This window comes from Oryzias latipes, chromosome 1, assembly GCF_002234675.1.
Source record: "Oryzias latipes chromosome 1, ASM223467v1".
In the NCBI taxonomy this organism is placed as follows: Eukaryota; Metazoa; Chordata; class Actinopteri; order Beloniformes; family Adrianichthyidae; genus Oryzias; species Oryzias latipes.
Window position 1 is genome coordinate 13575900 of NC_019859.2, and position 23708 is coordinate 13599607.

The 23708-nt window shown below is 41.0% G+C and overlaps 1 protein-coding gene across 1 annotated transcript; it reads left to right on the top strand.

Moving 5' to 3' along the window:
* Window positions 1–328: 328 nt before the first annotated feature.
* LOC105354158 lies at window positions 329–17107 on the top strand. Its single transcript, XM_023956744.1, has 9 exons — window positions 329–565; window positions 6637–6731; window positions 7029–7092; window positions 8517–8874; window positions 9605–9679; window positions 10679–11697; window positions 13836–14662; window positions 14776–15027; window positions 15639–17107. The coding sequence occupies exons 1-9, from the start codon at window positions 486–488 to the stop codon at window positions 15896–15898; spliced, it is 3030 nt and encodes a 1009-aa protein (XP_023812512.1). The 5' UTR covers window positions 329–485; the 3' UTR covers window positions 15899–17107.
* The last annotated feature ends 6601 nt before the right edge of the window (window positions 17108–23708 follow it).

The following is a 23708-nucleotide window of genomic DNA, read 5'->3' on the forward strand; positions in this document are numbered from 1 at the left end:
CTCTAAGAAGATGAATTTAGGAGTAAAGATTTCAGGAAAAATTTACATCATTGACATTTTAACCGTTATTTTTTAAAATTTGTTTTGTTCTGTAAGTATGTTTATAACAAAAAATTCGTGGTCATCAAGTTTTTCCACCTTTTTTGAACGGTCTACTTTTCTCATTTGCTAGGTGGACGCGTCCATTCTCCCGTAGGGGGAATTGAATACACTATTCTTTTAATAAATTGTCATGCAGCCAATAATTGAGACTTATAGAGATATCATCTAATTATTTATAACATTAAACCATCGCTCGGTCTATTATGGCCATTTTTATATGTTAGCGTTCATTAGTGATTCCCTGCTGTGCACTGCCGACCCCTCCGCTCGACTGCTGTGGAAGCGGCCGGAATAACCTTGATGTGAGCCAGTTGAACTGCCGGAGAGAAGAGCGAGAGGCTGAACCGTGAGGCGGTACGATACCATCAGCTGCTGGCGTGAACATGGCGGAGACCGCACGCGCAGGCTTCGAATATACTCACAGTGACGGCGAAGGCGTCAAAACCACAGCGCCAACGCGGGGGTGAGTCTGTCAACTGCAAACACGCGACAGTGGTGGACTGTTGCAGTGTTTTCTTGTCCACTGAGTGACAGAGGAACTCGAGTGGGCGTGTGCGCACCCGTATGCGTGAGCGTGTTTTGAAGAGAGTAAAGTTCTCCTCGTGGGTTTTAGTTTAGTTTATGATCACAGAGTAAATGTGGCAGAGATGGTAATTATGAGATAAACTCGCTCGGTTTCGTCATGTTTGTGGTTTTGAACATTAATATCCCCTTACAGCAGGTCTCCAAAGAGGCGTGTGATTAAAACACGCCCACTTATTATTATTCGTTATATTGTGACAGCATAAAGGAATGAAGGCACAAATAAGCACGTCAGTCAGTCACAGACACACACGTCCTCCACACCTGTTACAGGTGAGTCTCCGTTTCTGACGGAGAAGGACGCTGGGAAGAACAAAGTTCCCTGGAATGTTACGCGACTGTTTCGCGAAGTTTCAAACATGTTGGAATTAAACTACTTCGATGTTTGTGCCTCGCGCGCGTGTGTTTGAAAGAGCTCGTGCCTGCTTTAGGCGCGCGGGCACACGCCTAGGCTGTGATTGTGTAAAAGTGGAAGACACAAACATACACAGAGGGGAGAGAGGGATCGTGAGAGAGATTGAAGGAGTATTGTGTGAGGTGTGTGCATGTGTGTGTGTGTGTAGGGCAGAGGTAGGAGGTGTGTGTGTGTGTGTGTGTGGGTGTGTGTGTGTGTGTGTGTGTGTGAGAGAGAGAGAGAGAGAGAGAAACAGAAAGGGATGGGAGGGGAAAAGAGTGTGCGTGACAGTGTGTGAGGGAGACAGAGATGAGGAGAGGGAGGGGGAGGAGTGTGTGTCAAAGAGAACAAGTGTGTGTGTGTGTATTGTGTGTGCATGCACACAAGTGTGTGCTTATGTGTGGGGTTGTGCAGCTCAGTTAGTTTCTGTTTTCATGCACTAGGATTGTGGAGCTCAGTGAGTTTGTGTGTGTGTGTGTTTTCATCCACTAGGTTGTTAGTATGGCTGGGTGTGTTTGTCCAAAGTGGGTTCTGCATAATTGTTGCAGTGTGTATCTGTGATTGAGTTGTATTGTGACATAGAAAAACTGACTCTGAAAGCCTGTAAAAAGAGTGCAGAGTGAAGGTGTGTTGAAGCAGAGAAAACTAAAGCCTATGTGTGTAGAACACAAATGACATAAAGTGTGTGTTAGAGAAAGAAGGGAAGTGTGTTAGATGTGCAGAGTAGGGGAGGGGACAGTGTGTTTGCGCATATGTGTGTTCAGAGATGGGGGAGGGAATGTGTGTGTCTGTTTGTTTGTGTGTGTTACAGACTGAAAGGAGAATTGAGTGAGTGTGTGAAGTGTTGTGTTTTTGCGTAACCAAATGTGTGATTGGGAGTTTGAAGGGTCATTGGTGCCTTGTGCAGAAAGTTCTGGAGTGTTTTTGGTCTTTAATGTACTGGGGTGTGTGTGTTTGTGCGTGCATGCATGTGATAATCAGAGGGGTGCAGGTTTAGCATGTGTCTAATGTATGTGCATGAGAGGGTAAAGAAGATGGAGAGTGTGTTGCAGAGACAGAGTGTGTATGTGTCTGAGAGAAAGAGTGGGAGAGAGAAAAAGAGATGGGAGGGTGTGTGACAGTGAGGATGTGTGTGTTCGTGTCAGCAATCACTTGCATGCGTGCAAGCTTTAGAAACAGAGAGGGGGGTGGCATGTGTGCGTGTGCAGGCTCGTGTGTGTGTGTGTGTGCATGTGTGAGGTTGCGTGTGTATGTCTTGGAAACTGAAAAAAGGGCTTGGTATTGAGTGTGTGTTGCATGTGTAACTGTTTCTGTGTGTTTGTTCTGCAAGAGGTGTGTGAGTGTTCTGCAGTCAGTTGAGAGGGAGGGGTGTGTGTGTGTGTGTGTGTGTGTGTGTGTCATGGGGGAGACACACAAGGTTTATGTGTTTGTTGTGTATATGTGTGTTTGTAGCTCCTAGACAAGGGCAATGTGTTTGTGTGTGTGTGTGTGTGTGTCATGCAGAGGGAAGGAGAGTGTTTATGCATCTACTTTGTTTATGAAAGAGGACAGGAGTTTATGTGTGTGTGTGTGTGTGTGTGTGTGTGTGTGTGTGTCTGTACGCATGCTCAAAGGAAAACTATATCTATGTGGGTGGAATGGTATATGCAAGCAAGGAAAAGATTGGTGTGTATTTTTATTAGTGTTATTATTGAGGATTGTGTGTGTGTTTGAAATAGAATGTTCTGCATGAAGGACAAAGTAGAGACTTGAGTGTGTATGTGTGAGTGCGTGTGTATATGCATGTGTGTTGTTTGATAGGGTTCAGTCTAAATAAATGTGGATGAAGCGGCAAAGAAACTTGACAGGACGTGACAAAAGGTTGTGTTTTTGTGTGTATTTTTATCCACAAGCACACACAGTGTTTGCTTGCTTGTGACTGGGGAGGAATAACTTGTTTGCTGGAACATATGTGTTGTGTGTGTTTGTGTGTGCGCTTTTCAGTGGGGGAGACAATGCACTAAAGCAGACATGCAGGAGTGTGAGAGTCTGTCTCATACAGTGTGGGTGTGCTGACGTGTGTGTATGTGCGTGCAAATGAGAGTGTGTGTGTCAACGATGGAACATGAGACTGTGGATTTGGTTATTTGAGAGAGAGAGAGAGAGTGTGTATGTGTGTGTTTGTGAGCGTGCATGCATGTGAGTTACAGAGGGGGGAAGGGTGTGTGTGTGTATCCACGTGAGCTTGACTAGAGTAAGGATATTTGTGTGTATGAGTGAGTGTGTGTGTACGTGCCTGTAAGCCTGAGAGGGCGGGGTTTGCGTGTGTGTGTCTGTGTGTGTGTCAAAGTCAGAGAGAAAGAGAGAAAGCACTGTTTGCGTGTCACTCTGTTTATGTGTGGGAGTGTGTGTTGATGCATGCATGTGGGCCAGGCAAGGGTACAAATGTGTGTATGTGCGTGTGTGCACATGTGTGTTTCTATGCTTGTGCTTACCCATATGTGTGTGTTAGTTTTTTTGTTGTTTGGGCATTTGTGCATGCACACTGTTAGAGAGCTGTGTGTGTGTGTTGTTTGGAAATGCTAAGAAAAAGAAAATGATGGAGAAAAGAACGGAATGAGATGTTGAAGGGTCAGTCTGCTAAAGAGTTGCAAGAAGACGGATTCAGAGATCAAAAAACCTCATGGAAACTCATTGAACCAAGACTAATCACAAAGACACACTCCATAAAACACAACTAATCCAGAAAAAAAAAAAAACAGTAACAGGGTTTAACTAGGGGAAGTTGTTAACCTGTTGAATGGCACTGGTGTTGATTTTGTTCGTTGGGTTGTATTCGAATTTTCTCACTACTTGGTGCACTATAAAAGGACGTTAGCCATTTTTTGGGGTATCCAAAACTAAAATTCCAAAATGCAGTGTCCTGGCAATTTCCCAGAAGTCTTTGGAAAAAACCAGTGTGCATCAATGCCATTGACTGCATATGAGAGCTGGATCGAGTGAAGTGACGTCAACCATAGAAAACGGCTCACTTACGACTCCAACAAAAGGAAGTCACAATTTTTTTGCGATGCGGACGCCATAGTCTTGGAGCCAGACGATATCAGTAAGTAATGATCGCTCCAAATTGACCTGAGTCATCGTTTCTAAGGCAACCACTCTGGCCTCTTAGGAATGAGGTTGTTGCCCCTATCACTTGAAAGATTTGTTTGAGAGAATCGGTCAAACATTTCGAACATTTGACGCAGCGGCCAGCAAGCACCACATACTTTTATAGAGGCGTGTGATCGGCCAGTTCATAACTTGAAGATCTTGCCTAAAGAACAAATATTATGAAAATATAAATGAAAAAAATAGGATAAGCAAGAATTCTATGAAAAGTAGCAGATTAAGAATAGTTATTCTGACAAATTTTATGACTAAGTGAGTAATACCTGTTTATTTCTCTATATAAGTCTATTAGATTTTGGCTTCTTGGAGCCAGCAGGTACTTCTGATTTAGAACGTGAAGTGGGAGGGGGTCGCTCAGTCCAGTTCTCCCAACAAGTCAATGACTGATGCTCATTAGATTGGCGAATATTGACCGCAATGCACTGAATAATTGGTCATTTAAATACAATGTATGTAAATGCAAATACAATGTATTTAAAGGTATTTATTTTATAAATCATCCAAGTTTTTATCATCGGAACACATTTGATACATAAATAATCTCCATAAAATGTTCATAATTCCTAGGTTTTTACTTCAGCAAATGGGTACTGATCTCATATTTGCTGTTTTGAAAAAATATTGTGAGTATTTGTCCGAATTGCATTCCCGCCAATACATAGTCCTGGGCTAAATGGTCTTTTAGGGGTTTGGGAGTATTAAGGTCCTTTAGACATAGCCTTAGTGTCGACTACTGCTTAGAAAGACCGTGGTGAGACCATTTGTGTTATTAAAGTGAGGTTTGGGCTTTGTCAATGTATGGTCCAAGAACCACATGTTGGCACTGAACTAGATTGGTTCTCTTTACTCCCTAGTGCCACCCCTCCTTGTTTGTTTTAGGCAGTGCTGGCACAAAGCAAGAATCAACAAAAATAAAGGAAAACTATCCAAATAAAGGCGCAAACATATTTTGGCATTACTCTTCCAACTGATCCAAGTCTGCGGGTTTAGTTAGGATCAGCAGACAATCCTGAATTGGGGTATTTATTGCATTAAATTACAAGTAACCAATTCATCATTACATGGTGTCAATAGTGTGGAGTGTTCATCACATGAAGTACCACACTCAGATCATTGAAACGCGTCAGCTCAGCTCTTTGTTTTTAATTAGAGAGCAGCCAAAGTTGCCTTCTGCTGAAGAGCTGTAGTGAGAACTTTGGTCAATAGGCCACTGTGATATTTGTAGTTATCATTTTGAAGCACACATCCATCATGCTAAATTTATCTGTGAGGTAAAGGACGGGTAAAACTCACAATAGATGAGTTGAGGCAGGTATTTTGCCTCGCCTCCACTACTGCTCCTACACTTGGCTGTGGATCCTGTCTCCGGCTCGACTCGTGCCCCCCGACTGTCCCCCCAACTCCTTCTGGATGAAGCTCGTCTGCTGAACTTTAAATATGTAGTTTTAGAGATAGACAAGTTAATTCTTCTCTACGAGTTCTGGTAAATCGCCTGTCCGTCCTGGGGGACATCAGGCAAAAAAGCAAACAAAACAAACCCGGAAAGAATGGGGGAAATAATAATAGTTTCAAAAGTAACTAGTATTTCACACAAGTCATGATGTTTTTCCTGTATCTGAGAGTATACAAATACGTGCAGCTGGATGGCCCAGTTGGTTATGTGCAGGGCTGGCAGGGTTCGAATCCCAGGGACTGCAATGAGCTTCATCCAATGTGGGTCCTTGGCCAAGACCCTTCACGCTACTACCTAACTATGTAGCCACAAGGGTCCCCCTGTGCCGGTCCCCAGCCCTGGTTTTGTCAGGAAGGCATGCAGCGTAAACATCTCTGCCAAACCACCTGTGTGATCAGTGAAAGCTGATTCATTGTGGCAATATTCCGAAGGGTGAGCAAAAGGGTATAAAAGTATGTAGGAGTGCTGAAAAGTATTGTTTTTGTTTGAGTGTGAAATATTTTTTATGTCAGTTTTGAGCTATTGTTTATTAAACTAAACCTTTTCATAAAAAAAACTTGTTTTGTTAATTTCATATTTCACACATTTTTTTAAAAATAGGTTTCTTTAAAATGTTAAAAGTAAACTTTTGTTTCTTTTTTAGTTTACCAAATACTAAAGCAGAACATAAAATTGTCTTCATTTGTAACCTTTTTAGAAACTCCCCCCCCTCCACTAGGTTAAATATGTGTTCTGATCTGCTGGTATTGTTGTGGAGAAAAATTCAAAAGAACAACTTAAAATATCTTTTACTGTTGTAGTTAAAGAGAAGTTAGTATTTATTTGTGTTTATAAGGCAGCAGTTTAAGCCAGCATTTTATTGATCAACTCCTGACTTGACAGATATGAAGTTTGGCCATATTGATTAAATGATAATCATGTGTGTGTTCATGCCTTTTTTGTGTATTTGCTGCAGGCGCGGCTGTGGAAGAAAAAGAAAAGGAACACCTATGAAAGTCTTTGTCACGAGCACAGAAGAAGAACGTGCACCTGAACAGAAGTTCATCCCAGGTTTGTGTTTGTTTCATACATCTTTTTCCTATAGCCACCAGTTGTGGTTGTGAGCAGATTTGCTGGTGAGAGGTTGTGAGCATGTGTGCATTTGCCTATGGTGTCTGTAATTGCTGTGGGGGTGGACCGGTGTGTGAGTGACCTACTTTTGAGTGTGTGCTTGACTTTGGATGCTCACCTGTGTGTGTGCTCCATGAGATTGGGTGATGACCTTTGTGTGTGTGTGTGTGTGTGTGTTTGTATTGCATGGCTCCCTGCCTTGTAGTCCTCTCATACAGACTGTTGCTGTTCTCTCAGGTGATTGTAAGGATGCAGCAGAAAGGAAGCAGGCCACTCTGGATGCGCCATCTTCTCACAGATGGTGAGTGCCTTCACTATTGTGACTCGGAGAAGCATCTCTCTGCACGTTCACACTGTACTGTTTGGTCCGGATTCGTTTGTCAGTAGTGCTGCCTCAAATGAGCGACTGTTGTAACAGCATGGGGAGGTGTGGATGGAGGGTTTGAACGTGGGGTGTGCACACTGCCAAACTGGCTGGCAAACAGGCCTGGATTTAGTCAGCTCCACTGTGGGGTGCAGGTAGAATATTGGGGGGTGGGGGCAAGTCTGGGTATGCTGAGAGTTTGGGGTGTCTAATCCCTCAGAACCCCTAAAATGCATTGAAAACCATTTCATCATCATATCAGGTCATCGACCAATATATCTATCTCTCTACCCTCTGCATTTACTGGGCTTGGGACAGGCGTAAACAGGACACTGGTTTGTGCCCTGTTGAGGCAGCCTGTTTCTTAAAAAAACATTTTTATTTGATGTCTGTTTGACTATTTGTGCATCTGTCTGTCGGTCAGTCCTTACGTTTTGTTTGTCTTTTATTTTTATTTCTTTAGTTGATCTCAGATTTTTTGCAGGCCATCACATTTCAGGGGGGCAGTTATGGATTTAGGGCGACATTGCCCTCTTTGCTGGCAACATGAAATGGGACTCTAAAACTTTTATCCTTGAGCTTTTCAACTTTTGACCAATGAATTGGCAAATGAAAAATGAGAAGTCAATTTGTTTGAAAGTTGTATTTTTTAAAACCTAAACATTTAATGTGGTAGAAATTTATTTAAAAAAAATTTATTCTAAGCTAATAAATAATGAAAATCAATATAGGTTTAGTTTTTTTCATCTATCCACATAGAATGAGGGACAGAAGACCTTAAGTAAAGCTACTACAGTACCTTGAACTACCATGAAATCACAACAATAGAAACATAATCATGGGATTTTTCTCTCTTCTGGATTCCTATCATCTCTATAAGTGGGGCAACTTTCTGAATCTGTGACTGCCAAATACTTTTTTAGCCCCACTGTATTTTAGCCTCACAATATGATTCATCTTCACGTACACTATTCGGTATTTCCCCACTCGCTTTGCTCAATTCCATCTTGTGGATCGTAGCACCTGAGGTTTGGAAACTGGGAAATGTTTTGCATTGTTCCATAAAATTCTGGTAGTATGTTGTTGTTTTTTTAATTTAACACATTTTTCCCCCTGTAATTGATCAGTTAAAAACCCCACAATATCTCTTTGGTAACTTTTATTGAATGTTGATTTATTTCAAACAAAATCCCCCCCCCCCCCCTTTTTTTTAATGGCTACTACAGACGGGCAGTTGGGTTTACTTTAAAATATGGTTTGTGCCCTTGAGACAGGAAAATAGAATAACGTAGCAAAATAAAACCAGTTGTAGGCTTTTTTTTATGAAGACAATGAAATCCATCATTCCTTCCATTCTTCAGTGGTCCATCAGAGCAGACTGAAGGTAAAGGTCTGACTGGCTCCAGGTCCCGCTCCGCTTCCACACCTGTTCCGTCTTCAGTGGCCTCATCCAGTCCAACCCCAGCTCCTGCCCCGGCCCCGGCCGTAACGGCTTCTGCCCAGGCCCGCTCTCTGACTCCTGGGTCCACGGTGCCGGTGACTCCGACCGCCTCTGCTCCGGCTCCTGCAACCAGCCCCTTCTCCCCCTCCCCTAACTGCCGTATACGAGAAGTCCACTGTGGCACTCAGGTGCGGTTGGTTGTTATTGCCATTCGGGACATCGCCAAGGGGGAGGAAATCACTGTTGACTACAGCCTTACAGAGTGGGGGGAGAATCTGGTGAGTTCACCACAAGGAAGTTCAGGCTTTTGGTGTCGCATTCTGGTTACAAACTTCAACCATGCTCTGAAATTTCTTAGAATAGATTTTGTCTGCAACTTCACCTCATCACCTAGATCTTGTATACCTTTTTCTTGGAGGAGCTAACAACCATTGGCCTAAAATAAAATCTGTTTTATTTAACCCAGTCATGTATTGATCCAAGTGCTTTCCCTACAATCAAATTTTAAATTCTTGTCACGTTCCATAACCTCATTTTACATATGAAACCATCATTCACAAAAAATGAATCACTTTTCAGATCCAAGCTTATTGTTTCTGCTTCTGAATCTATTTGTATGTTTACACTGAGTCTCAAGTGACCTCCGATAGGCTGCCATATGCTTATAAGCTCCACTCATTGTCACTCATTCTACACTTAAGCTAAGCAGGGCATGGTGTTACCATGGTGATAACTGAGAGCTCCAGCTCTCCTTCTACCTATAGTGCTTTAGCAACAGTAACCATGGTTATTCCATTACATCTGTCTCGCCTTTAATGGATGCCATGAGATTGGATCAATTTATTAGATAAAATGACAAAACCAGAACCGAATTAAAAAAAAGGATCAAAACCTAAACACTCAGCAGATGCTGAAATAATACAAATAATAGATATCCCCACTCAGAAACTACTTTTTTTATGTCCACTGTTGTTTAGTTTCTATCCCCTTTAATTATGTGTTCTACAGGGTTTCCGGACCACTCTGTCCCCAGCGCCACGCGAGTATAACTCTGACATTGAGAGCTGCAACGGCATCAAAAAGGTAAACAGAAAAAAAATACACAAATTTTTTTCAGGAACAGAAAAACCAGGCGGCTTTTCAGGACTCACTGGAGACTCGACCTGACTTCAGCTCAGTCACCATAAATAACTTTTTTTAATCAATAGTTAAGTGGACACACACTTTTCATGGCTGAACTATGAGGGTCAATGACGTGTTTAGATATTTAAGCCTTTCTTGTCAACTTGTAGTTAAGGAAAAAACTGCTGCAGCAAACCACAGTCGTCTTATAGTTTTGTTTTTGCTCTGATTCCATTCCTTTAAATTGGGGCTACTGCTGGACTTTCTCCTTTTAGCTTTGAAATAAAACAAATTAAATCCTCATTTCTTAACTTGTTATATGGGCAAAAGTAATCAGAATAAACGCCTGATGAGAATAAAAATGCGTCATGTAAACACGCCGTTCGGAATACTCTAGCCCGATCAGACTTATTCAGATCAAAATTTCCTTTCCGATCGAGATAGGTGGGTTATGCCAACTGTTGATCCGATTGTGGGTCACTACTGACCTTGCTTTTACGTTAAGCGTAAATGTTGTGGCGCTCCAGAGGAGGCTTTGAAGCGCGAACAGGACTGGCTGCCCCGTGCGAGCGAACCGCATCTCTGAGCAGAGCAGCCGGACTCGTAGCTTCATGTATGCGGGGGCAAGGGGAGGGTGCTTTTGTTATGGTGTGCACTCCGAAGGAGGCTTCGGACCGCAGGAGAACCGTGTCTCCAAGCATAGGAGTGGGTTTGGGACGGTGTGTGAGCTTGCGTTAGGCGGCTATTGAATGGAGAAATGTTGCTCCGCACAGTCCTGAGAAACTGTTCAAATAACCACGGGACTTTGAGTTTAGAATAAAAGGCTGATGTTATTCTCACACATTTACGTGCAGCCAAGATGCACTTTGCAGCAATGACCGTATGGATTTTTAGTGCATCCAAAGCTAAGTGTTCTTGGCATGTATTATTAAAGTACAGTAAATATGATTATCCTTTCAGGAGGATGAGCCTGTTCCTTTGACGGTCCAGCAGCGACAGCAGCAGCAGCAGGATTATGTCACCCCCTCTTGGTCCCTGTCCCCATCCTCCTCCCCCATCTCCCACTCTGATGCTAGCGAGTCAGATGCTGGAGACGAGGACCGCTGCAGCCCACGGGGACGCCCACTTCGTCGGCGGAAAAAACGCCGTGGCACCCCTTCAAAAAAAAGGAAAACCCACGGGCCTGGGCGTCCCACACCACCCTCCTTCTCTGGTGTTCCTCAGTTCTCACCTTCGTGCTCATCTTCCTCTTCACCCACTAAGTCTGCATTTAAACCACCGGCTGCTTTGAGTTCTGGAAACACCACAAATCCCTCCAGAGGAGTCGTTTCCACCGACTCTGTGCAGCAAACTTGTGAATACTGTGGACGCCACTTCCGCTCACTGGGCCGCCACCTCGATAAACACCACTCCCACCAGCCGGATTTGTGCTCCACCCTGGTTGAACGCTACACTCAAATGCCTCGTCTTCATGCACAAGACTCGTCTACAGCTCACGCTCTTGCTCAACAACACTCAAAATTTTCCCACAGTCGCAGCTTAGAGTCTGCACAGAATGGTGTCCAGGACCTGTCCATGTCTCTGTCCACCCTCTCTGCAGCCAACCAGTCCCCTGCCTCCTCTGGAAGAAGCTCCATGCCTTCTGTGCTGACTCCACACCAAGGGCAGAACGCTGCGTCTGTTTTAAAAAGAAGTCCACCTCTTGTGGGGAGAATCCAGTCAAAGAAAGGAGCAACAGTTGGACTGAAGACCGAAAGACTGGGAGAGGGAGAGGAGGATGAAGAAGAAATCGATGTTGTAGCGATAAGGGGGCTAAATGAGGAAGACGACATGGAGCTGACATGTCCTCAGTCCTTCAGCAGCAATTCAGTCAAAGTGGGAGAGCCACCAAAAGACGAGGAGGAGGAAGCAGAGGAGGAGAATGGATTGATGGAGGTGGAAGATGAAAGTGGAACAGAGGAAAAAGAAAGGATGCTGAGGTACCTTTTTTTTTTTTTCTTTTTTTCCTTTTGCGTCAGTTTAGAACTTTTCTAAACAGCCAAAGGGGTCACATAAGGGTCAGGCTGCACACATGCTGTGGTTGAGATCTTTCCTTTATGGCCAATGGAAGTAGAAGTAGTGGTCTCTGACCGGTTTTGTCGAACAATATTTTCACAGATCAGCCTTTACGAGGATGAAGTGGGCGTCTGTTTTTTTTTTCCTTTTTCCTTTTTTTTTTTTAATCTGTAAAATATCTGCATCTGCTATAAACTTCAGACTCTAAATTTTGTGTTTCCTATTAACCCATAACTCTCAAAGTGAAGCTAAAAAATGGACACCAACTTCAGCTTCATCAGGCTTTTAAGGTGCGACGGATAAATAAAAAAACTAAACTATAACTAATATTTTTTTTAAATATAACAAACGTGAATCCACCATTTGAGGAACTTTATTAGAAGCATCCTCATAATATTGAACAGCTGGTTTCTGAATATTGTGCATTATTATTGAATTTTTGATTTGAAATGTTTATTTCAAGCAATCAAATAAAAATAATGCACAAAACAATACAATCAGCAGTTATGCATTCATGCATAGACGTATCAAACTAAGGATAATGGTCTGTGGTAACAATTGTCACAATAAATCCATATTTGGAGTAAAGATTCCTGGTTTTCGTCTGTTAAATGCAGATTTCTTTTGTCTTTGAAGTCAAGGTCTCTTCTGTTTTCTCACTGGCTCTACTTTTGTTTTTTGTTAACTTTGCTAGCTCCAAGGTTTCAATATAGCGGTTGGTGCAGCTGCTTAATGTATTTTTGAGACGTGACCGATGGAGTCGGATGTAGCATGGAGAATCCAGTCGTTTTCCAAACTAAAACTTTTTTTAGAATGAGATTAGAAGTAAAATGGAAAAAATACAGTTATTTTTTCTGTCCGGCCCAGTATCAACTGTCGTACTGGTCTGCAGCCTGGGGTTTTCAATATTTGTCAAAATAAAGGTTGCATTTGCAGCTTTAGGTCCAGATCTGAGATAAACTGGAATAAACTGTAGATGATGTAGACTTTAAAGGATGTATACCAAAGCCTTTTATAGTAAACAATATCCATGTATGTGATAATTGTCACACAAAAAAACAACAGTTTTTGTTAAAAATTAGCTATTTTCCTGCGCTATTTTCCAACCTGGACTCCTTGATCTCGGAGGCACCGGACATTACCGTATAATGAACATTATAATACACTTAAAAGCTCAAAAAGTTTATTTTGCAACATAAAGGCTCTTTAAATGAGTAATTCTGAATGAAGACAAATGTTGTTGCTTTAACAAGTGAAGAAACGGAAAAAAACAGTTAAGAGTCTCGCATCAAAAGGGATTCAGCTTTTGTTTTAGTAAACCTTTTAGCTTTTAAAGTCCCACTCTGTTCATCTTTTAATCGATTATAAAAGCGTTCCCAGTGGTTTTTTAATTAAGATGAAAATTACGCAGATCAAAAAGCCTGTCATTTTCTAGGACAATTTCAGCAGAGCAGCAGTAGTTCCTTAGAAATTCGCCTCCGAGTTCTGGATGGGACCGTTGGTGCAGAGCAAGCCCACCCCTACTTCCTGTCATCCATCTGTTTAAACGCTCTCCCACTGGCTTACAGCTTCTCAAACCCCCAACCTAACATTACCGGTGCAACAAAGATGGTGAGCAATATTGGAGCTATCCAGCCGTACAGTTTTGGGCCAGATGCCAGCTCAGACGAGGAAAACAAAGACGAACAGGGATCTAGTCATCAATAAGCAGAGGCCATGTCATGGAGCGAAGCAGGGAGCTTGTGGCTTGCCAGTTGTAGGTTCTACGACACACCTACAAGCTTTTTCAAATGACTTTTTTTTGTCAGCTCCTGAAAGAAATACTCATAGATGTCATTTTAAGCGTATTAATATATATGTCCTCAATCATGAGAAAAATGCCTCAAGAATATGTTAAAAGACTTAAAAGGAGTGGGTCTTTATATGAATGAAATCAATGTCAGTCAGCTGTAAAAATTCCCTCAATGAAGGATTAATACCAAAGATTCCTCCTCCTGCTATAACGGTTATAATTTAAACGTTTCAGATAATAAAATCTCTGTTTTTTTTCCTCCTTTAACAGTTCAGGGCGACACCACATGCTGCCGCTCCTGTCATCCCTGTCCTCACTGGTTCTGTACCTGCGTCGCCTCCAGCACTCTGCCTTCTTGTCCCTGTCCCGCCAGCTTCAGTCCGCAGAGGCCTGGCGCCTCCTCTGTCACTCCAGCCTTGCTCTCCTCATCCTGTACAACCGACGACGCGAGTGCGAGGTGTCCAAGCTGACCATCACGGAATATTGTGCTCGGGTCACGCCCCAGAGCCACGCTACTCTCCCATCCAGTGGTTGTCCTGCTCTCACGCCCCTGGAGGCTTCCCTCTCCCCTTTTGAGCGGCTGGTGCTGCCTCACCTGCCCAGAGTTGGAGTTCAAGGTAAACGTGGTCGGATCCAACCTCTCATACTTCCCCCTCACTGTGAACCCTGCCTGGAGCTTCTCCTGCAGACACGGCATGACGTTGGGGTTGACCCTGCAAACCCCTACATTTTTGCCAGACCCTACCACTCACCTGCCACACCACTGCGTGGAACAGACCTCCTGCGCAGCCTCGCTCGTTCCAGCGGAACCCGCAATCCCCGCGCCCTGACCCAGACTAGAGTTCGCCGCCAGGTCGCGATCTTAACTCAGCTTTTGCTGCTAGGAGAAGGAGAGGAGCCAGGGCAGACTGAAAGCAGCACCATTGAGAGGCTGGAGCACTTCCTGGAAAGAGAATACCATGTGACCCAGAACTGTGCTGGGATTGGTCAAGACCCAGGGTTGATGGGAAGGGTGGGGAGAGTGGTTCTGTGTGGAGAACGCGACGGAGTTCTGTTCAGAGGAATGAGTCTGAACGACATTTGTCTGGAACTGGACGGTAAGATGGATAGATGGACAAATCAGAGGGTTAACCTTTTTTTGCTACATTTTTCTAGAAATTGGATTGAATTGAGTTTGAATTTCTATCATTTTCTCGACTTCCCTGTGCAGTGATGTCGGGAAACTCCGCAGACTCGTTCTCGGAGGGAGAGTCCAAAGGGGAGCACCGAAAGGAAAAGCTGGAGATGCCCTCTGCTGCTCCCGCTCTGAACTCGCCATCGGCCCTGCTGGACGACAGCAAGGGCAAGAACAACGGACGGGTGGGACGGCCCAAGAAACTCAAGAGCATTCAGCCCCCTCCCTCTCCTCTTCCATCCCAACTTCTTCCTCCACTTTCACCTGGAAACCGCAGAAGAGGCACAGGTCAGTTCAACTCTAATGCATTTGATTAATTAATAGAAATGTTTAGTGAGTTAAATTTATATAAAACTAATATATTTGGGGTGTGGGGGGTTACAAGGGTAAAATTAGGTTTGCACAAACGCTCACAATCTGGTTATTTTTTATAGCATTCAATATTTAGGCTGGCTGATTGTGATGATGGAAGACATATTTGAAGATTGTTGAGCACAAAATTGCATTGCTGAGTATTTCTTTATTCAAATGACACTGGGAGCAGACGGGGGGGAAAAGCCGTTTGAAAAAGCTTGAACAGTCGATGGACCACAAACTCCCTTTTCTGCTCCATTCCAAAGCATCCAGTTTTGTTGCACCGCTAATATTAGGTTGGAATTTCTAATGGACTACTGCTGCTTTGCAGAAACTATGTCCTAGCAAACAATGGCCTAAAAGCAGCAAAACTGTAATGAAATGACCACTGTGAACACTTCTAAAATAGATTGAAAGATGATCAGAGTGAGGCTTTAAGTTATATTGTGGCTTAAATGTGATGTTAAATCTCCACAATGATTCTCAGCTGTGAGGAGTGAAGTGTACTCACCTGCAGCGTGGTTCCCTCCTCTGTGTTACTGCAGGGAAGCGGGGCGTCCTGAAGCGCCCGTGGTCCGAGGCAGAGCGAGCAGCGGTGGAAGAGCACCTGACCCAGAACATCAATGAACTCCGAGTCCCCGCTAAGGCAGACTGTGAGCGCTGCCTCCAGAAGTGCCCCCTGCTGGTCAACAACCACCGCGACTGGCGCGCCATCAAGTTCTACTGCCACAACCGCATCCAGCTGCTGAAGAAGAACCTACGGCGGGAGAGTCAGCCGCAGCCGCAGCCTCTCACAGTCTGCTGAGGGAGACAGAGAAGAGAAACGACAGACTTTCATTTGACAAACACTTGCATTTAATTTTTCCCTTGAAAAAAGAATTTCTTTGTTGGTGCTTTAATTTAAGGTCATAAAGTGATTCCTGATGCTGATCTGGTCCTAAGCAACTCTCATGGATTTGTGATAACTAAAAAAGACTTCCCAGTCTGAAACTTTGGCAGCCCACAGACTAGTATTTGAACTTTATTTTTTTTTTAAACCCTTCCAGAATTAGACACACTTTTCGGAAAATTGGGTGGCAGCTGATCCTTACAGTGTTGTTTTGAGTGTTGTGAAGTAGCATTTGTGTTTATGCACATTTGTGCATTTAAAAAAAAAGGCTAAAGTTTGGGTCACACTTTATTTCACTTGAACTTTTCTTTTATACTCACGTTAGGAGTCTTTCTCTCAAATAAGCTAGCTCTCTACCTTCAGTGATGACTCTGTTTTCATGACACTTGGACCTTATGTGTGAGTTGATGAATGAGCTCTGCATTTTTTTTAGATGAAATGCATTGATGCTTTAGATTATTGTAAGTTTCCCAAAATCAGCTAAAATTCCCCTTTTTTTTGCCTTTAAGTGCTGTCATATGTGTTATTGTCCTATATGTGTGTGTTACTGCCTGTTGCACAGCTGTTCAAAGCATTAGCAAGTAGCTATATAGGCCAATAAACTGGATATCACTTTATGTGCGGAGAGGAACATTTCCGCTGATTGTCTTAAAGGTGCAAAGCCGGCATTTGTCAGAGAAGAGATTGTTTTGTGATGCCTCTTTAGTTGTGTTTTTCTTTCAAACAAAGACTTCCTCCTGTCTTTTTTCCCCTCCAACCAAGCTGGCCGCTCAACCAGATCTTTGTTTTGATTTTGTTCAAACCTTCAAGTGACAGACTTTCACACAACCTCAAAGCAGGTACTTGAACTTGTTTGAACCTTTTCTTTTTAATTTGAAGAAATTCATCTTCTGTCTTGCTTTAGCCTTGTCTGTTTTATTGTATACAACTAATATATTGGTAGAAGGCTAACTGGTTTATTTGGGTAGATATTATGTAGCTTTCTCAGATCTGAGTCATTGCTTTTTGTACAGAGGACTGTTTTGTAAATACTAAGAAAAAGAAATAACATTGTGACATGCCTTGGTTAGTGTGGTTATTCTTTTTTTTATATATAAATCTTATAAATCCTAAAAGTTCTATGAATTATTTTGTGTGTTGCCTCTTATTTTGTTGAGTTGTTTTTGTAAACCAATATTTTTGGGGTATTTTATAATTTATTTACAAGTATCATGACATGCATATGAACAGAATTTCCATGCAGGTTCATCTCCATTTCAACTCATTCTTTGTGCAGTTACAGTTAGTAAACACTAGATGGCGGTGCTGTACCACTACAGGTGAAGTCAATTCTCTAAATTAGGGAGTCTTCCTATGAAACAAACATGTTCAGTTTCTGGGTTGTATTATTTTAAAAGTTTATGCTTATTTTAAAATCAAAGCTATAAAAGAGGTTAAATTAAGTTCTATTAAAATTATATTAAAGAGGGGTTGAAATGACAAATTTGAGAGTTTTAGAACATAGAAAAGGCCTTTGTTAATCAAATTGTCATGTCTCTGTATTAAAGAAATACATACACAGAAACATCTTTATTTACTTCTCAAGAGTTTTTGGAGAAGCCGAGTTTTGAATGTAAACATTTGTTTGGTGAGAGTTTTCAGAAAGTGCCAACAATTACGTTTTTAGGAGTTAAAAACAGGCAGATAAGACTAGATTTGCTCTTTCTACGAGAAACAAAACAATTGAATAAAAACAGATCATCAGGCTGCAGGGATGTGAAGATTTGGTCTCAATTTCAAGCCATCAAGCCACAAAAGGGCCAGCAGTAATCTTCTCAATGCTCATCACAGCCTCTGTGCATGCAGATTGTTTTAATTCAAGAAGGACTTGTGTGAGTGTGAATCCCAAACTGCATGGTGGTGTTCCACAAACTCCAACTCTAAAACAAATAACCCTGAATGATTTCTGGATCCCTTCTTAACCCTTGTGCTATCTTAGATGACCCCACCCTTGAATTGGCGTGTTCTCCCTACCATGACAAAGGTGGATAAAGGTGGAAAGATTTCATGTAATCCATGGACACCAGTGAAGATCCCAAATCATTGAAGAAAAAAGGTTCAGTACTCTGTCTAGTGGGTCTATATGACCCAACTCCCAATGGTAACCCTTGTGCTATCCTAGGCACTTTAACAGATATTTTTATGAGATATTTTACTTTACTGACTGTCATCAAGCCTCTCTAGGAGTAAAAGATGAGCCATGACAGGTTTCTTTCATTAGAGCAACTCAGAAAACATGCAGGATAATGCTGAGCCTAAAGGGCAGTCTGTAAAACACCAGGCTCTGACTAAAAGGAAAGGGGCTTATCTTCCTTGACAAGTTAAATTAGAAATCCTGAAATCTAAACATTCATTCATTCATTCATTCATTCATTTTCGTAACCGTTTGTCCCTTTCGGGGTCACGGGGCTGCTGGAGCCTATCCCGGTCAATTGTGGGCGAAGGCAGAGGGACATCCTGGACTGGTCGCCAGTCTGTCGCAGGGTAGAATGTCCACAAACACACACCCATTCACTCTCACACTCACACCTAGGGACAATTTTAGAGTTGCCAATTAACCTATGAAGCATGTTTTTGGACGGTGGGAGGAAGCCGGAGACCCCGGAGAAAACCCACGCATGCACGGGGAGAACATGCAAATGTGATTTTTTTTAATGGAAGGAAAATGGAAAAGCTACAATTCTACATAACACCTATTTCTTAAAGTTTGTCAGTAAACACTGACTAATTAACTATTCATTGCTAATTAGATTTTGTTAAAAAAGAGGACAAAAAGACAAAAGAAAGAACAGAAAAAGAAACACAAATTTTGTTTTTATACAACAGTTTTAGCCAAAGAGAGTTTCATTTATTATCACTTATTTCTAAAAACGTATGCAAATCCATGAAAAGGGTGTTTTTTTACATCAAATACGGCAAAAGGAAGTAAGAACTCTCATTTAAAATATTCCTTTTCCTGCCTTCCACATACATAATGTGCCACTCTGCTTTGTAAAATGTGTGAGGTTTTGTTTTCTTTATAAACTGAAATGTAAAAAGAAATTTTTATCCAGTTATTTAAAAAACGTTACCCTTTTTCTAAATTGTTTTTCTAAAATTTTTATAACCTATTTCATTCTGACATAAAACCAACTAAATCAAAATATAAAATATGAGAATTAAAAGAAGTATGAAAATTAAGGATAATTGATATGAATAACATTATTTTAAAGTCAAGTCAACTTTATTTACTTTTAAAAACAACAGAGGCTGACCAAAGTGATTAACAATGAAAGATAAAACAAAACCAAAATTTAAAATAAACAACATAATACAAAAGTATTAAAAATCAATACAATCACCAGCTCATACTGAGTTAAAAGCCAGAGAGAAAAAGTGGGTTCTCAAGTTGGATTTAAAAGCCTTCAATGAACTGACCATCCAGGCTCTTTTAATTCCTCCAAGCACTCAGGTAAAGAGCTGATTGAGTAGGCATCTTTCTTGGTCAATGGCACATATATCTGGGTGTCATCCACATTGCAATGAAAAGCACAGTTGTGCTTTCTAAGAATGGAACCCAGGGGGAGTAAGGACAGGTAGAGTAGCAGAGGCCAGAGGACTGAACCCTGCAGGACCCCATACAATGGAGGAGCAAAGGAAGACGGAACCTTAATGAGAACCTTATTGACATTAAAGGTATGTTCCTATAAAGTAGGTTGGAAGGTGTTTTTCCCGAGTCATGAACTGCAATCATCTAAACAAATACAAACATAATAATTGTAATACATTTTGATTACAGTTTTGATAAACACAGCAGGATCTGATTTAGATTTCTATGGGGGGAAAAAAACTTTCACATTTCTAGTTTTATTATTTCAGTTATTTTCTTTGACTTTTTCATCATCTCCTCGTCATACCTAATCACTTCCTTAATTTAGCACATTCATGAGCTTTGATGAAGGTTAATGCAAGTCAAGCTGCTAAACACAGTAATTAGGGTGTTCTGGATTATTCTACAGCACGTTTTAGGGATTATCAAAACTAAAGACGTGTTTAAAAAGCTGCTGTTGTGGGAATATGGAGCGTTAGCAGCAAGATCCTTTCCATAGAAGTCCTCTTTCAAAAGTTACATTTATTATTATTATAACTTTTTCTTTCTTCCTTTTTATAAACTCAGACACATTTGTCAAAAAAATGACAAACCAATTTTATTTATATAGAAAAAAATACAGCCTTTTTGTGAGCATGAGAACAGTGAAAGATGTGTAACACATTAAAAGCTAAAAAATAAAAGTAAGAATGCTAAGAAAAATAAAGATGAAGACACGCGATAGTAGGTAAAGGTATTAAATGAATTTTGAAGAAGAAATGATAAATAACCAGGGTTAAAAGAAGTTCAAGAACAGAACCCTGAGGGACGCCAAGCTTGTGTGAGGTGGAGCATGGTCAGATATATTTAACGCGCTGCTAACATATTGGCATATTTGGGGTATTTTATATATAATTTAGAACTTTTTTCATTTAAAATATTGAAAGTTGTCAGACAACAACATACTAGGTTGTGTTCACCTTTCGGCACATCCCTTCAGAGGGAATTTCATTTTTTGATTTAGTTGGTCTCAGTACTGGACTATTGATGTTTAAAGTTAAAATCAATGTGTCCTCTGGCCGCCAAAATAATGAGATTGTTTGAAATCAAAGTTGGTAATTATTTTTTTATTTAAGGGGTAAAGATATGTTTAAAAACAAAGTGGTCAGAAATAATGGAATAGAGAATAGTATTTTTGTTCAGGGGGTCAAAATGTTGAACTTCATCTGATCTGATCTGAAGAATGCAAACTCCACATATCAGTTAAACAAAAAGAATAAATTCAAAATAAATAAAAAATAACTTCTGTACTCAGAGACTCTTTTGGTAGTGAAGTAATTTTGAGAAGTGTTTTTTTCTTTTTTTTTTCTTTTAGATTCTATAAATTTATAGGTAGATGTGATGTTTGCAATCAGGAGGAACCCTGTAGCAGGACGGACTCAAGTCCAAAAAATAGGAAGGCCAAAGTTTGCATAACAAAAATCCAAAGCAAAAATGCTTAAAATTAGAGGTGTAAAAGGGAAATTTATTTAGTTTTTTAACTAAGAGGATAACCTAAAGAAGTATTTCAGTTTTATGAAGTGGTTTTTACAGCTGTAGATCAAGAGGTTGAAGGTTTGAATCCCAGAGTGACACTGACTTGGGTTCATAGTAACAAGGTAATTTAATGCAGCCGGGACCTCTGAAACCTGCAAGAACACTGGAAGCATATAACATTATTAGTGAACTGATTTCACCTGAAACAAATGTGCCACAAGTGAAATAAGCTCTTACTAATGATCAATTAGAAAAAGGCTTAGAAAGAACTGTGGGGAGTCCAGAGGGTGGGCAGGTGGGTTCGGTCCCAGTTACCCTGTTGACTGACGTGGAACCTGGTGACTTGAATAGAGCTAATTAGTGATTAGAGCTGCAGTTAGTTTCAAAACAGTGCAGGCTTAGTGTCCATGGTGACATAATGTAGGAACAATTATTGGCAGTAGCAAAGATAAAGGAGATGACTATGTCTTTTAAGAGTTGCAGTAATACGTTGTACCTTATTTCCAGTGGAAGGCCACTGATGTATTGGTGTAAACCTTGACACAGAAGTGCACTGGACAGACAGTGCTGTCTTAGATGACCCCACCCTTGCATTGACGTGTTCTCCCTACCATGACAAAGGTGGATAAAGGTGGAAAGATTTCATTTAATCCATAGACACCAGTGAAAATCACAAATCATTGAAGAAAAAAGGTTCAGCGCACTGTCTAGTGGGTCTAGATGACCCGACTCCCAATGTTAAAGTGCCAAGGATAGCACAAGGGTTAAATCAAAGAAGGGCTGGCAATACATCAGATCAATGAAATAATAGCAAACATGACTACAACATAACAAGTTTTCCCTCTGTTGGGTACAAACCCACTCAGTTCACACTTTTCATTATTTAACCCTTGTGCTATCCTATGACCCCGCCCTTCCATTGACGTGTTCTCCCTACCATGACAAAGGTGGATAGAGGGGGAAAGATTTCATATAATCCATGGACACCAGTGAAGATCACAAATCATTGAAGAAAAAAGGTTCAGCGCACTGTCTAGTGGGTCTAGATGACCCAACTCCCAATGTTACAGTGCCTAGGATAGCACAAGGGTTATAAACCTCAATACTATAAAAAAAAATCTCAACTAATTTAGAAACAGCCAATTTGTAATCAGTTATTCTTTAGAGGATGTAGTAGATTAATGATTTTGTGGGGTTAAAAAGGGTTCAAGTAAATTTTGGTGTGTTTGAGCAATAGAAATGTTTTTATTAATTTTATTTCATTTGTGTGGGTGACAAGAGGCAGCGGCCCACTTTAAGTGTCATGTCGATCAGGATCACCATTACACCTAAACCGTTGCAGATTTTTCATGAAAGGACTGAGTCACTTCTTTGTGAATCAGTCTGGAGGAGGGGGCTGTGTGGGCAAACAAGGATGCCTGTTATACCTCTGAAATTACATGTAGTAGACATGCGTTTAACAAGAAATGACTGGAAATTCAATCAGATCTATGCCCATCTTAATGACTTCTTTTAGTGGGGAAATGGAACAACAAATCTTCCTAAAGAAAAGCAGGTCTCAGCTCAAGGACTCCCATTAACCTTTCAGGTTGATGTCTTTTATTGTAGTCAGGTTACTCTGAACTTTTCAAGGTTTGTGTCAGAGAGATCTTGGAAAAGTTTCTTATTTTTTTTATCAAATGGCGCTGAGGCTAGATGTGAGCTCAAGCAAACCTAGGGTTGTGGTCACTGCAGCATCTCCCACACAGAGCAGGTCCCCTGGCTGTTCACTAATATGCTGCCTCATTTAGAGGACCAGATGCAGGAGCATTCAGCAGGGAATTGGCAAAGCAACTTGTCCTTTTCAGAGTCCTTTAAGTTTTTTCCCCATAGACTTTTTACTCATTCAATTTCTCTGTATTTTTCTATATTTACAAGCATCTCTTTTATTGATTTTAGATTAAAGAAAATGTGGACTAAGCATGATGATATGAGACATTTTACTTTACAAAAAGTAGGGAAAAAATAGTCAGTATCCCTTGCAAAACTGCTAAATATTTTCCAAATTAAAAAGGTTAGTTATAGTTTATTTATTCCAGACAATTTGAATCACATTTCCGTTGTCTTTTAATAATAAGCAATATGAGTATTTTTTATTTCTGCAGGTAAACCAGCTTAAGAAATATAGGATTTGCAAATACCAAAGACTTCAGACATTAGATGTTGTAACTGGAAAAAAAAAGGCAACAGCAGTGAAAAGTCTTGTGAAGATCATAAATCAAACAAAAAGGACACTAAATCACCAATTAAAGTTTCATATTGATGCAGCCTCTTCAAAGTCAATATGATCAAATAATGGTTTCTTTCTTAAATTTTACATGACCCTTTGAAAATGTAATAACTTTAGCAAATGCTTTTATCCAAAGCTACTTACAACTCCCTACAAAACAAGGAAAAAACAAGTTAAAGCTGTGAGAAAAGTGTTTCAGCCACAAGAAATGTCAGAACTATTTTTTTAATCTTCAGTGAATTGGATCCAGTGGAGGAAGCCAGGCTAGTATTCCATAATCCAATATGTTTTCCTAACCTACTTTGGGGATACAA